This window comes from Papio anubis, chromosome 5 (genome assembly GCF_008728515.1).
Source record: "Papio anubis isolate 15944 chromosome 5, Panubis1.0, whole genome shotgun sequence".
In the NCBI taxonomy this organism is placed as follows: domain Eukaryota; kingdom Metazoa; phylum Chordata; class Mammalia; order Primates; family Cercopithecidae; genus Papio; species Papio anubis.
Genome location: NC_044980.1, coordinates 165,529,240 through 165,544,602, shown reverse-complemented (window position 1 = coordinate 165,544,602; position 15,363 = coordinate 165,529,240). Strand labels below are relative to the sequence as shown.

The window sequence follows — 15,363 nt, the reverse complement described above, 5'->3', positions numbered from 1 at the left end:
TGGGAGGCCAAGGTGGGAGGATCACTTAAAGCCAGCAGTTCGAGACCAGCCTGGCCAACATGGCGAAACCCCATCTCCACTAAAAACACAAAAAATTAGCTGGGCATGGTGGTGGGTGCCTATAATCCCAGCTACTCTGGAGGCTGAGGCAGGACAATCACTTGAACCCAGGGGCCGGGGGTTGTAGTGAGCTGAGATCGTGCCACTGCACTCCAGCCTGGGTGACAGAGAAAAACTCTATCTCAAAAAAAAAAAGAAAGAAAAGAAAAGTAAAACAGCACTTACTATGTGCTAGACTCTCTTCTAAGTGCCTTTTATGTAAGAACATACCATCTTGGCTGGGCGTGGTGGCTCATGCCTGTAATCCCAGCACTTTAGGGGGCCGAGGCGGGTGGATCACAAGGTCAGAAGTTTGAGACCAACCAGGCCAACATAGTGAAACCCCATCTCTACTAAAAATACAAAAAATTAGTCAGGCATGGTGGCGGGCGCCTGTAATCCCAGCTACTGAGGAGGCTGAGGCAGGAGAATGGCTTGAACCCGAGAGGTGGAGGTTGCAGTGAGCTGAGATCACGCCATCGCACTCTAGCTCCGGCAACAGTGCGAGACTCTGTCTCAAAACAAACAAACAAACAAAGGAAACACCATTTAAACACCACTGTGGGGAAGACAGTATTATTAGTCCCATTCTACACCTAGGGAAACTGAGGCACAGATACCTCACAGCTAGGAAACATCAGAGCTTGGAATGAAATCCAGGTGGATTTGCTTCTGAGCCCACACCCTTCAGCCATTCTGCTAAGACACCTCAAATCCCAATGCATTTAATATAGCCAAAGGATGCAGGGCAGGGCCTGGCCTGGAAGAACAGAATAAATGGCAGCTGTTATTATTTTACTCATATTATGAGTAATATGAGAACAGCTCCAAGACACTAGCTAGAAAAAAAAACCCCAGAAACTCCAGAAGGTTCCCACATGGTAGGGTCCCAATTAATTATGTAAACAACAACAACAACCCAAACCCAATATGTGTTCACAGACACACACACATGTAGGGGTGGGGAATAGGGACCCACCTTCTAGCAGCGGTGTCCTTTGGGGAAGATGGCATACTGGGACAAGAAGGGAGACAGGGGAGGGGTACTTTTGCTTTTTAAAAAACATATTATTTTTGTATTTTTGAATGTATGTCTATTTTAAGATTAACATGTATTCTTCTATTAGTTGTATAATGAAGAATATTATTTTTAAAAGCAGGATATGAGATCATACATGCAGCACGATCTCAGCTATGCTGAGAAACACAGAGAGCAAGGCCAGCTGGACAGAACGATGTGAAAATGCCACCGACACCGCTGTCAGGTAGCAGAATTACAGGTGATCTCTTTTGCTTCCCTGTGTTTTCGAGAAGTATAATGACGAGCATGCATTTTTTCCTACAATAAAAATGTGATGTTCTTTTAAAGAAAAGCCAGAATGCTGGGCTCTAGCAGGGGTGAGGGGCTTGGGGGTTCAGGTTATAGCCCACAGATCCAGCAGGGCATGGCAGGGCACGGGGTAGAGGTTGCCTGGCCTCTCCTGGAACCACATCTCTTCCCTTTCCTACCCCACTGGTCCCAGTCCTCTGGTCTGACTAAGAATTTCCTTGTTCCAGAGATACAGTCACTCCTGAATGAGAACCTGCCAGATGAATTATTTTTCTAAGTGAAAGAAAAAAAAAATAACAAAAAATAAGACCGACCTATTTCGACAGGTTCCCTGGCTTGGGGCCCAGCGAGGATTCAAAATTGTGACGTAAATCTCACCCAAAGCAATGACAGGGCTGAGACTCTCCCTATCTCTGGCCGGAGGTGCACCCAGTGTTCTCTCAGCTGTGTCCTTTAACAGGAAGAGGGGGTGGGCAGAGAAGGGCCTGCAGCAGGCTCCGTGCCAGGCTGGGAGGAGGGACGGCTGGAACCCCAGTCCAGGAGAGGGCGCCCAGTCTACTCGCGGACGAGTCTGGGGACAATGCATTAGATTCTCCCAAGAACCTCAGACAACAGACATTACTAAGCCCATTTTGCAGATGAGGAACCTGAAGCTCAGAGAGTCACCTTAGCCAAGGTCACAGTTTTAGCCAGCAAAGGAGCCAGGATCTGACTCCAAATCAGACTTCAAATGAGTTTTGTTTTGTAGAAGTAATTCACTCTGGGCCGGGCACGGTGGCTCATGCCTGTAATCCTAGCACTTTGGGAGGCTGAGGTGGGTGGATCACCTGAGGTCAGGGGTTCAAGACCAGCCTGGCCAACATGATGAAACTCCATCTCTACTAAAAATACAAAAATTAGCTTGGCATGGTGGTGCGCACCTGTAATCCCAGCTACTCGGGAGGCTGAGGCAGAAGAATTGCTTGAACCCGGGAGGCAGAGGTTGCAGTGAGCCGAGATCACGCCACTGCACTCCAGCCTGGGTGACAGGAGTGAAACTCCGTCTCAAAAAAAAAAAAAGATTTCATTCTTTTGGTTAAAACAAAATAGGTGTGAAGTCAAAAAAGGAATCTCCCAGCCCTCCCCTGTCGCAGGTGCTCTAGAGCCCTGTCCTGCACTCTCATGGATGGTGGACCAATCCGGCTTCTATAGGTGTCGGCCGCCAACGACTCAGAGCTGCACTCTTCTCCAGATGAATGCTCTTGGCTGACCAGAGGTCTTCTTGCTTGAGATGCTTGGGAGGTGATGTGACCCCTGCCACACACACCACTCTGCAGCCATTACCCAATGACATGGATAATAACAGCCTGGTCCCATTGCTACTGGGTGTGACAAATGCTATGGTGTCATTCACACCCCCCAGTATCCTGTGAGATCAGGCTGAGTTTGGACTTCAGCTGAACACACATCTTTGCTTATCCTCTTACACTGCCCTATCCTGCATCTCTCACTCCCTTACAGCTTCCTCCCTCAACAAGTCACTTCCATGAGACTCAGGCTCTGCTGCGAAGCTGTAACATGACCCTAAGAGACTCCCTGCCTCGCTGCACCCACACAGCTGCTCTCCAGAGGTAACCCCCATGAGTAGTGTCTTGTGTTTTTTATGCCAGAAAACCTCCAAGTGCATGCATACTCATTATATTCTCCTCCAAAAAAGAGTGGGGAGAACCATGTGTTGGCTTGGCTTGTCCTGGAGATCTTGCCACTTCTGCACACATGCATTTGCCCTGAGGAGGTGTCCTGCTGGAGGGAGGGACTGTGTGGAGTACTCACACTCGCAGTGCAGATTGGGTAAACTGATGTTCAGACTGACATCGATCTTGCCCCCGCTGTCCTTGTCTGGGTCATCGACGTAGAGCTCGTTCACACTAGGGGAGAGACAAGTATAGGAACCTTTGTTGAGATGGGGACGAAGATCTCAGCTGCAGGGGACAGCCAGGGATCACTTCACTTGGCGACCACAACTTAGATAACCCAGACTCCATCTGGGCAGAGCCTGCACTTCCTGTGCCCTCAGGCATGGGTCTAGGTTGCACTCTTCAAATGCAGCCTTACCTCTCAAGAGCGGAGGGCTGGACCGGGCACGGTGGCTCACGCCTGTTATCCCAGCACTTTGGGAGGCCAAGGTGGGTGGATCACCCGAGGTCAGGAGTTCAAGACCAGCCTGACCAACATGGTGAAACCTCGTCTCTACTAAAAATACAAAATTAGCTGGGCGTGGTGGTGCATGCCTGAAATCCCAGCTACTTGGAAGGCTGAGTATCATGAACCCAGGAGGCTGAGGTTGCAGTGAGTGGAGATTGCGCCACTGTACTCCAGCCTGGGCAATAAGAGTGAAACTCTATCTCAAAAAAAATAAAATAAAATAAAGGGCTGGGGATAGCATAGTGGTAAGAGCATATCTTTCAGAGTCAGACAGATGCAAGTTCAAATCCTGGTTCTGGTACTTGCTATGCTCACCTCTGTGAACCCACCTGTTAAGTAGGGATAACACCACCCACTACAAATAAGGTGGTTCGAACACTAAAATGAGAAATAGGGGTCTTATGAGGGATCAGGGCCTGGCGCCAACAGGCACAGAGGACCTTACCGCCTCCTCTCTTGAGGTCCCCTCCCCCGAGCTGGGAAGCCAGGAATTCCCTGATGCTCATCCCTAGGGGCAGAACCGGTTCTGAGAAGCAACTGGATGGCTGTATTAATTTCCTGTGGCTGCTGTAACAAATTATCACAATGTGAACGGCCTAAACCAACAGGCATTCGTTGTCTTACGCTTTCGGAGGTCAGAAGTCTAAGATGGGCTGTGTTCCTGGGAGAATGCATTTTCTTGCCTTTTTCAGCTTCTAGGTGCTGCCTAGGCTTGTGGCCCCTCCTCCCAATTCCAAAGCCAGCAGCTTCCCCCCTCTCTGACCTCTACCTTTTTTTTTTTTTTTCCTTTTTCGGAGACAGAGTCTCGCTCTGTTACCCAGGCTGCAGTGCAGTGGCACAATCTCGGCTCACTGCAACCTCCACCTCCCAGGTTCAAGCAATTCTTCTGCCTCAGCCTCCCGAGTAGCTGTGACTACAGGCGCGTGCCACCACTCCAGCTAATTTTTGTATTTTTAGTAGAGACGGGGTTTCACCATATTGGCCGGGCTAGTCTCGAACTCCTGACCTCGTGATCCACTGCTCCGCACTCCCCACCCCACAACCCTCCCAAAGTGCTTCATCTGGCCCACCTGGCTAACCCAGGATCCTCTCCCCATCTCGAGATCCTTAATGTAATCACATTTGCAAAGTTTCTTTTGAATACAAGGTAACACGGCCACATGCATCAGGATCAGGGACCTAGACATCACTGGGGGCAAGGAGTCATTATTCTGTTGACCGCATGGGCCATAGTTAGGGGCAGGTGGCTCCACAGACAGCCATGTCACCTTGCTGTCAGCAGCACAGTGTTGGCATCTGTTAGCAATCCAAATTTGCTCAACAAATACTTTTTGAGTACCTACTACCTGTCAGGAGCCAGAAACAGCAATGAATCAGACAGACGCTGTCTCTGCCCTTATCAAGCTTATAGACACAAGAACCAGACATCACTCAGCTCCTAAATAAATATGCTGCCACTCCCAGCGCTGATTACTGCTTTGACAGAAAGCTGCAGGGGGCTGTAAGAGGGACTACAGGGCCACTGACCTTTGGGGAGAAGGGGCTGGGAAGACTTCTCTGAGGTGTGACTGAGGTCTGGGGGATGCGTAGGCATCATCCTGGCAGCATGTGCAAAGGCCTGGAGGTTGGGGAGGGCACAGTGGGTCTGGGGAACTGAATGAAGGTCACCATGGTTGTAGTGTAAGGAGGCTGCATGAGGCCTTTAGACTTTTTTTTTTGGACAGTCTCGCTCTGTCCCTCAGGCTGGAGTACAGTGGCAGGATCTTGGCTCACTGCAACCTCCGCCTTCCAGGTTCAAGCGATTCTCCTCCCTCAGCCTCCCAAGTAGCTGGGACTACTGGCTCGCGCCACCACGCCTGGCTAATTTTTGTATTTTTAGTAGAGGTGGGGTTTCACCAGGTTGGCCATGCTGGTCTTGAACTCCTGACCTCAGATGATCTACCTGCCTCGGCCTCCCAAAGTGCTGGGATTACAGGCATGAGGCACCATGCCCGGCCGAGGCCTTTAGACTTGACAGGAGCACAGCCACGGAGTCAGGCTTGCACTCTCCTGGGCTCCCTCTGGCTGCTGCGAGCAAGACCCACTGGAGGGGCTGCTGTGCAGGAGGGAGACCAGGCGGGGGATGGCGGCGCCTTGGACTGGGTGGGATGGGAATGGAGAAGAGGAGGGCTGCAGGAACCCACCTAGAGCAGGCGGGACTTGCTGATGGATGGGACTGGGACAGAGGGAGGTGAGGTGAGCGGGGAATGCAGACACACTGCTGCGTTTCTTCCTGGACCCATTCTTTGGGCTGAGAGCCTCTAGAAGAGGAGCAGGACAAGCAGGAGGGAGAGGGACTGAGAGATAGAGGCTGTGCCGAGCCCAGGTGTCTTGGAGGCATCCCGGAGTAGCTGCTGGGATGTCTGATGGCCGCATCTGATTCCCAATAACGCCCCCACCCAGAGGGAACCAAATCTAAAGGCCTGGCCGGGGGGAGGGGGCAGCTGAAGGGGGCAGTGCTTCAGGTGGCTGGGCTGTGGTTAAACATTTATTAGGCCCCTTGGGTCCCATCCCTCGGCTGTAAAATAAAAGAGAACTGCTCTATCTAAGCAATGAAGATTCCAAGAGAGCTTTGTAAATGGCCACATCTTAGGGAAAGAATGAGTAGGACCAAAGCAAAGGAATTTCGTTTTTACTAAGACCACATCTTTGCACCCCTAACACCTAGTGTGATGCTGTTCACAAGGAACGGTGGGCTCTGAAAGACGCCTGGGGCCTGTTTCTCTGTGGGGCCCACAAGGATATTCCCAGAGACAAGCGTGCAACAGATGGGCCCCCACTCGTTAAGTTAGGAGGCCGACTACACGCATTCATGCCGTCCCGTGTGCGCCTGTGAAATGCCCTGAGCCCCATCTTAAAACCAGGAAACAGGCTCGGAGAGGGTGTGTCCCATCCCCAGGGTCACATGCTAGCAAGTAGCTGAGCTAGAATCTCAGCCCGGGCTTTCCACAGCTCAGGCTGCCTCCCAGTCCTCTCCTCAGCATCAGGGTCAAGGAAGAAAATGACGGAGGGCCCTGGTCCTGGGAAGCCTTAGGATGGGAAAGGGGAGACACGGGCCTGCGCTTGACCTTGCTTGTACTGTTGGCTCCAATCAGAGGCCACCAAGAACGAAGAAGCTGGAGGGAGAGGGGCAAACAGGAGCCCAGGAGGCTATAAGAGACAGGACTAGCTGGATTTCCTAGGCCAACTAAGAATTCCTAAGCCTAGCTGGGGAAGGTGGTCGCACCCACCTTTAAACACGGGGCTTGTAACTCAGCTCACAGCTGACCAATCAGGTAGTAAAGGGAGCTCACTAAAATACCAATTAGGCTAAAAGCAGGAGGTAAAGAAACAGCCAAATCATCTATCGCCTGAGAACACAGGGGGAGGGACAATGACCGGGATATAAACCCAGGCATTCGAGCTGAATCGGGCAACCCGCTTTGAGTCCCCTTCCTTTGTACGGGAGCCCTGTTTTCACTCTATTAAATCCTGCAACTGCACACTCTTCTGGACCATGTTTGTTCCAGCTCGAGCTGAGCTTTAGCTCGCAGTCCACCACTGTTGATCGCAGCCGTCACAGACCCGCTGCTGACTTCTCCCCCTCTGGATCCAGCAGGGTGTCTGCTGTGCTTCTAATCCAGTGAGGCGCCCATTGCCACTCCCGACCGGGCTAGAGGCTCGCCGTTGTTCCTGCATGGCTAAGTGCCCGGGTTCATCCTAACTGAGCTGAACACTGGTCGCTGGGTTCTACAGTTGTCTTTCGTGATCCACGGCTTCCAATAGAGCTATAACACTCACCGCATGGCCCAAGGTTCCATTCCTTGGAATCCGTGAGGCCAAGAACCCCAGATCTAAGAACAAAGACCCGCCGGTAACAGGCCCGAGGAGGATCCGCCTCCCTACAGCCAAATGCTCTGCCCTGGCCTTCAGCACCGAATTTCTACCCCAGCTGTAATTTGCAACTCTGGAGAGCTGCTGAGTAATGAAATTACTGGGTGATTAACACACAGTCAACTAAGGAGAGCCTCGGCTTCCCTTCCCAGCCAGGAAGCCGCCTGGGACTTTTCCTTGAAGCAACTCACCTTTCCCACCTGGCGAGGCTGGGCCTCCGCACAGCACTGAGGGATTGTGGGATGATGTCATCCACTGGCAACCCTCTGGAGGTGACCTCAGCCAAGAGCAAAGTGAATCCCAGGTGTGGTGCCAAGGTGAGCTCACCCACAAGGCCCCAGGAAGCCTCTCCCAGGCGTGGGTCCCTGTCTTCCTAACCAGAATAAGCACAGAACAGGCTCCGCAGGACTAGAGGGCCACCCAGAACAAGGGGGCAGCGGTGCTGGGCAGGGACAGCCTGCAGCGCTCTGGCCAGGCTGGTTATGTAAGGCTAGAACTGGCTGCTCCCAGGCTCCTTCCTGGAGGGCCCCCAGGCTGTGGGATAAACACAGTTCAATCACCTGGGCTGCCTGATGAGGTCAATAAAGCCGCCTTCGTGTCCAAGGCAAATGTTCCCAGGCTGCTGGCTTCCTGCCACCGCAGCCAGTGCCACAAGCTCGCCCACAGCCACCCCATGGCAAGGGCCTGCCAAGGCTAACTAACTTCATTGGCTAGGGCTGAACTGATTTTAAAAGGCCAACGGGCTGCCAGAAATCAACCCACCTGGAAGAAAAGGAAATGTTTTTTGTGGATTCATTGTGGTTTGAGGACTTCCATGGGCCTGACTCCCCTGTCACCAGTGTGGGCAGTGGGAAGGCCAATGGAGGCAGTGGCAGACAGGTGTGGGCTCACCTCCTGGCTCTGCCACTTAGAAGCTGGGAGACCCAGGACACACTGCTTCACCTCTCCGAGCCTCAGTTTCCTCATCTATAAAATTGGAAAAGCTTTCAATCAGTTTGAAAATAGGCAAAATTAATCTATGGCAATGGAAGTCAGAATAATAGTGGTGGGGGCTCTGACTGGGAGGGGCTCAAGGGACCCTCTGGTGATAGAATGTATTATGTCTTCATCTGAGTGGTTACACGTGTAAACACACGTGAAAATTCATTAGGCCTCTACCTTAAGATTTGTACACTTTGCAGTATGTAAGTTACAAATACCTCACTAAAATAAGAAAATAAGAAAGGAAAGGAAGGAGGGAGAAAGGAAAGGAGAGAGAAAGAGGAAAATAAGGATAAAGATTCCATCTACTTCACAGGGCTGCTGGAGGACTGCCAGGTCAAGCTGTTGGCTGCCCCAGGGCAGGAGAATGAGTGAGTGAATGAGTGTGTGTATGTTAGTGAGTGTGAGTCAGTGAGTGAGTGTGCATGTGTGAGACTCAGCTCTCTCTCGAGGGCTGATTCCAGACACTTCTTGGTAAAGAAAATACAGCATCGCGAGGGAAGCCCAGGCTACCAGGGTTCAAATCCTGGCTCTGCCACCTCTTGGCTGATTGACTTGGGCAAGGGGCTTCCCGTCCATCAGTTTCCCCAGATGTAAAATGGGGACAATCATAGTATCTATGCCATGGGGTTGCTGAGAAGATCAAATGAGAACAAGCGCAATGCTAAGTGTGGTCTTAGTAAACAGTAAGTGCTCAATAAATGTCTACTGTTTTATCATTATTAATATTGATGCTCAATGAGTTGATCCAGTGTTTAACAAGGGTACTGTTCTCCCTTCACATCGACAAAACCAGGCTCAGAGGAGCACAGATGGCTGGCCAAGATCACAGGACCAGGAGGAGGCAGAGGCAGGATCCCAGCCCAAGGACAGGGGGCCCAGAGCCCATGCTCTTTCCAAGCCATTGCACTGCCTGGATGGGATGGGAATCGGTGAAAAACTGAGGGGCCGGTGGCCCTCAAGTGGACTTGTGATGCAGGCATCCTAGTCCTTTTTCATAATCTTCAGGTGTGCCACCCCCTCCGCCACCGCCGTGGCCCAGGTGCCTGCAGGGTACAGGAGTGCTTAGGGGTCCAGTTGCATCTGTCCCACAAGCCTCCCCCACCCCCATCAACACCCCCAGGACGGGGGCTCCACGAGCCTCAGCACAGAGTTTGTGCTCACAAACTTCGGTGGAATGAGCCTGAGTGGAGGAGAGAGTCCTCAGCAGAACTCCCAGGACACAGGGAAGGCGCACGCTGGTGGAGCCGTTGGGAGCACATTCCAGGTGGGGGACGCCAGATGGCGTCATGGAGTCAGGCCCAGTGTGGCGAGTGCGTGGGAGGGTGGGGTGTGGGTGGGCAGTGGCCTTGTAGGGAGAGGTACACAAGGGCCCGGGGAGGTGTGGGTGGGGAGAGTGTAAATGGAATGTGGTGGAGGGCCTTGAAATTCTAGTCTGAGGCATGAGTTCGATGACATCTATACAAAACAATTTTATTTGCTTTTAGAAGAGCCCTTAAATAGTTCAGATTCCTGCCTGAAGTATCTGACCTCCATGCTTCAAAATTTGATCAAATGGAAACTTAGGCGGCAGTGAGGCCCGCCGCAAGGGCTTGGGGTGGGGTGGAGGGAGGGACGGAGATTCTGCAAGCACGCGCTCCGGAACCTTGAGTTTCAAATTCTGACTCGTCCAGGTCGAAGTATGTGCATCTAGCACCCACCACGCGGACGTCTAAAATACATCCCTTAGCAGCCAACCACCGGGTTCTGCCCACCCCTGCTCCAAAGCCAAAGTCCCAGCACCCTCAGCCCCTCTGACTTGGGTCATCCCCCAGCTCCCAGCAGGGCTTTGGCCTCTGGGTGGCCCCACACCAAACCCATCTTCACAAGAGGTGAGCTGCCCGAGAAGTAAACCCGTCACTCCACACTCAGACGCCCTCAGGCCTCCTATTGCTAAGAGCTATGTCCTTCATGCTCCTTAATGGGACGCCTGGGGCCCTCTACCCAGCCTGGCTCACAACCCAGGCTCAAGGCAGGCAACCTGGAGACTTCCAGCTCCTCCTCCTGGTTAAGCTGCTGCTCCCCACTCCCGGCCTCCTATGGGGAGCCTGTGAGAACATGATTCCAGGTGACCTCCAAGTTCCCACCTCCCAGGCTTCCATCTGCCTGTTTGGCCACCTCACCCTAGAAGGGTGCATCCAAGTCCTCCAGTCAACTATTCTAACCAAAAAGCAGTGGCTCCCATGAGCCTGGGGCCCTGAAATGCTCGGGGCAGGGAAATGGGGTAAAACAGAGGAGAAGTGCTGAGTCTGGGCTTTAGCAGCACAGACCTGGGTTTCACCACTTATTGCTTCATGTGGTTTTGGCCGCCTGGTGCCTCAGTTTCCCCAGGTGTAACATGGAGTGAACAGTAGTAGTTACCTCGAGGGGTCCTGCGATGATCAAGGAGACGACCATCATGAAGTGCTGACCTGCTGGGCACAGTATGCACGCCTATAATCCCAGCACCTCATGAGGTTAACAATTATTAAGAGCAGTCAGAGACTGGGCAGTCAGAGGCTGGAACATTCTGTGGCCAGGTTGCCTGAGGAGGGTCCTGCTCCCTGGAAACACAGAGTTTCAGAACACTCTGTGAAGCCTCTTTCCCAGGGATAATTACCGGCCTGTCCAAAGCCAGGTTGGAGCCCAACCACCCAAACAAATGTGCCTCCCCCTCCCCCGCAACCAGGCCCAGGCCAGAATAAGCGTCTTATGTCACTGATAACCACAGGCTGGGGCTGGAGCCATGTTGATCCAACCAATGGTGACCTCATTTCCTTAAGTTACAATCTCACGGTGACAGGAGGGGGCACTGACCCCACTGTAGCCACAAACCTGCCACAGAGGGCCAGCCACTCAGAAAAAGAGAACTGTGACCTTCGGTTCTTCCCAAACCTGCAGGGCTTCCTGGGGTCACAAGCTTCTGACAACTGGAAGACCCCAAAGATTCGATGCTTTCTCCTCTTGATTGCTTAGTAAGTCCTAGGGCTCACCCTGCAGAGGCCCTTCGGGCAATTCCTGCACCTTGGTAAGGAGGCAGCAGGGAGGGAAGGGGGCATTGGGGTCACTGTACCTTCATAGCTGGAGCCTCTGGCCTCAGCTCCGGACAGCCCTCTCTGTTCACCCCTGCCTCCCTCCCTCTCTCCAGCCGCTGACTTAGCACAGCGTTAGACTTCAGGCAGATGCTCAAAAAATGTCCCCTCATGTTTTTGTTTTGTTTTGCTTTGTTTTTGTTTGAGACATGGTCTCACTCTGTCTCCCAGGCTGGAATGCCATGGCGCCATCACGGCTCACTGCAGCCTGGATCTCCTGAGCTCAAGTGATCCTCCCACCTCAGCCTCCCAAGTAGCTGAGCCTACAGGTGTGTGCATCCATGGCCAGCTAATGTTTTTAAAATTTTTCTGCAGAGACAGGATCTCACTGTGTTGTCCAGGCTGGTCTTGAACTCCTGGGCTCAAGTGATCCTCTGGCTTTGGCTTTTCAAAGTGCTGGGATTACAGGTGTGAGTCACGGCACCTGGCCCCCTTCCTCCCCTCATCATCTAAGCTTTGTACCTCTCCAGGAACTCGGTGGGGTCAGAGTGTCCAGGCTGCCCCCGGGAGACAGGGAGAGGAAGTCCTGGTGCAGGGGAATGGGGAGCAGCGGGAACACACAGTGCTCGTCAGAAAGCAGCAGCCCTGCCCTGGGGAGACTGCAAGAGTTGTCTGGGCTTGCTGGAAGGGCCCTTCCCCAGTGCTCCCAGGCTTTGTGCGGGTGGGGCCGCACCTGCTGGAGCCTCAAGCTGTGACGTCAAAACTCACTTGAAGGCGGCCCATTGCCTCAGTGCCCCACCTCATGTGGGATGAGCTGGGAATGCCGCCCCACACGCTGTCAGCAGGCAAGAGAGGCATCTTCTTAACTCAAAGCGGAAGAGGGGACGAGGAGGTCACATTCACTGAGTACTTACATGCCTAGTGCGGAGCGGCCTTAAAACCTCTTTAAAGTTAGACAGGAACTATGTAGGAAATGAATAAATGCACAAAGAGCTACAGACCTTGTGATATTAAAGTATATCCGGCACTATATTAAGTAGCTTTCAGCTAAATAATCTTGTTTGAGCCTCATAAAATATCCTGTGCCTGCAGCTGTCTCATTTTCTACCCGCTGCCCTGCTTTAGTCCTTGTCTTTGGAGCACTTGCCCCTGATTGATACAGTCTAGTCTTGTTTGCTTGCTGACTGTGGCCTCCACTGGCATTTTCAGCTCCTCCATGTGTGGAGCCACAAAGCAGTGAGTGAGCAGATCCAGCCCTGGGCTCCACGAGCTCATCATCAAGAAGTGAGTCCCAGGCCAGGCGCAGCGGCTCACGCCTGTAATCCCAGCACGTTGGGAGGCTGAGGCAGGTGGATCATCTGAGGTCAGGAGTTCAAGACCAGTCTGACCAACATGGTGAAACCCTGTCACTACTAAAAATACAAAAATTAGCTGGACATGGTGGCACTCACCTGTAATTCCAGCTACTCAGGAGGCTGAAGTATGAGAATCTCTTGAACCCGGGAGGCAGAGGTTGCAGTGAGCTGAGATTGGCCTTCTTCCTGCCTTTTACATGCACCGGTAATCCCTGCCTCAGGCCCTTTGCACCTGCTGGTGCTCCTACCCAAAACACATAAAGCCACCTGCCGGTGCCTGGTCTCAGCAGATGACACATGTGTGCCTCTGTCACCTTGCTCAGAACATGACAGGCCTGCCAAGCCAAGCAGGTCCCCTCCTAGAGAGTGGGGTACAGCCTGCAGAGGCCACTGGGTGCCTGGCATACAACAGGTACCTCATCACATCAGCAAGTCTCAACCCCTTGCTGCTCTCCCTGCTTTGACCTGTGATTCGTGATAGGGTGATCGTGAGATGTCCAGTGACCAAGCTGTACAGAGGGGAAGATGCTTGACTTGGATGTGGTCATCTCCCATCGGTGGCCTGGGGCGAATAAAACCCCTTCTTCGAACGCTGCGTGGCCACACAGTCATGTCTTGGGAAGCAGACCAACCTCTCCCAGAGCTGGAAGGGAGCTCAGACTCTGGTCTACTCGCCTTCATTTGGCTACCAATACTGAGACCCAGAGGGGTTTGGCAGCTTGCCTAGGGTCACACAGCAAAGTAGTAATTAAGCAGAGACCTGGCCCTGGGTCTCCCAATGCCTTAACCAGTACTCTTCCCACCATTGTAAAAGGTCCCCTGGGCTTTGGTGCCATCAGGGTTAAAACAGAATCAGAGTGACCAGGAAAGGCAAACTCTCCCATACCAGGGGAGGGCTGAAAGGTATACCCAGAAACAAGGCGAGACCAGCCCTCCCATCTCATAGGCCTCTCAGTGTGCTGGTCAAACACACGTGGGCTCAGAAGACAGGGAAGGCTGGGAGCCACCTCCTAACTATATGGCTGTGGGCAGGTCCTTCCACCTCTCTGGGCCTCAATTTCCTCTTTGTAAAGAGGGGGCAGCTCCCTCCTGGGGCTGTTTGAGAACTAAAGGTGGCAATGCTTGTATAATGAGAGTTGTCTTGGGCTAAGCAGCTATGTATTTAGTTTCCTATTGTCTTGTGGCTGAGTGGAGGCAAAGGAAACCAAGAAATCCCATTAGTGAAAAAGAAAATTCCAGTGCTGAGCAGGAGAGTGGGTGGCCAGGGCCCAGCTCTGTGATGACTTTCCGGGCTGTAAACACAGAAGCGAAGAGGCTTTGAAGCCTCAAGCCAGTGCCAAAGGCAGGAAGCTCCTGGGTCTAATTCCATCTCAGAGGGGTGTCCGATGAGGTCGTGACTGCATAATTCCAATGGCATTCTGTTACACACACCCCAGAGCGTTTACTGGGTTATCCAGACAACAGATAATTCTAGGAATCAGGGATGGATTAACTGCGTCACCCACTGCCAGGAAACCTGCACCGATTCCTCACCAAGTGTGGGCCTGAGAAATGGGAAGGGGGTTAGTCCAGGGGGCCGGGTGCTGATGTCAGCAACCTCGCCCCCTCCGGTAGGAAGCTGTATCCATTAGTTTCTCTGGACTCTTCAGCTCTCACATCAAATGACCCTCTGATGATTCAGAGGGAAAAAAGCCCACTGACCAAACAAAGGGATGGCAGAGATGAGCAAATTATTTCTGTTCTTCTGTGAACCCAGGAGAACCCCCACGGAACAGAACCAAAATGTTCTCTTCAGCTTTAACAAGGCAATATTCACTTTTGCTCTGACTTTATAGTCCTTTTAAGAAACAGAAGCACAACCGATGCCACAGACTTGGAGACAGAAGTTGGAAGGTTTGGAACTTTCTCTCCTTTTTAAGACCCCTCCCTCTCTCTTTTTTTTTTTTTTTTTTTTTTGAGACAGTGTCTCGCTTTGTCACTCAGGCTGGACTGCAGTGGTGCAATCTTGGCTCACTGCAACCTCTGCCTCCCAGGGTCAAGCAATTCTCCTGCCTCAGCTTCCCCAGTAGCTGGGATTACAGGCACGTGCCACCACGCCCAGCTAATTTTTGTATTTTTAGTAGAGACAGGGTATCACCATGTTGGCCAGGCTGGTCTCGAACTCCTGACCTCAGGTGATCCGCCCGCCTCGGCCTCCCAAAGTGCTGGGATTACAGGTGTGAGCCACCTGGCCAAAGACCCCTCCCTCTTCTTGTCTGGGGTCCCAGAACATCCTGGAATGCCCCATCGGGGAAGTATGACTTACACTTCTGTCGTTATAAATCCGGTGAGCTCCGAGAGGAAGAGGAAGAGGATGAACAGGCAGCAGCAGATGGAGACTGGAAGAAACAACAGAAATGCAAACTGTTAAGGGTGGTGGGCACTGACGAAGGAAGACCAGCCTAGAGGAAAG

General features: G+C 52.4%; 1 protein-coding gene across 11 annotated transcripts in view; it reads right to left on the bottom strand.

Annotated features, from left to right (window-relative positions):
• Positions 1-15,363, bottom strand: part of ERGIC1 (endoplasmic reticulum-golgi intermediate compartment 1) — a 122,183-nt gene that overhangs the window by 40,279 nt on the left and 66,541 nt on the right. For all 11 annotated transcript variants that reach the window (XR_648745.4, XR_002522879.2, XR_004183900.1 and 8 more), the window contains 2 exons: positions 15,217-15,289; positions 3,242-3,336 (listed from right to left, as the gene is read on the bottom strand). Coding sequence is in view for 8 of the 11 variants with exons in the window: in XM_003900526.3 (XP_003900575.1) it covers positions 3,242-3,336; positions 15,217-15,289 (168 nt within the window). In the remaining 3 variants the exon portion in view is untranslated. The remainder of the gene's footprint in view (positions 1-3,241; positions 3,337-15,216; positions 15,290-15,363) is intronic.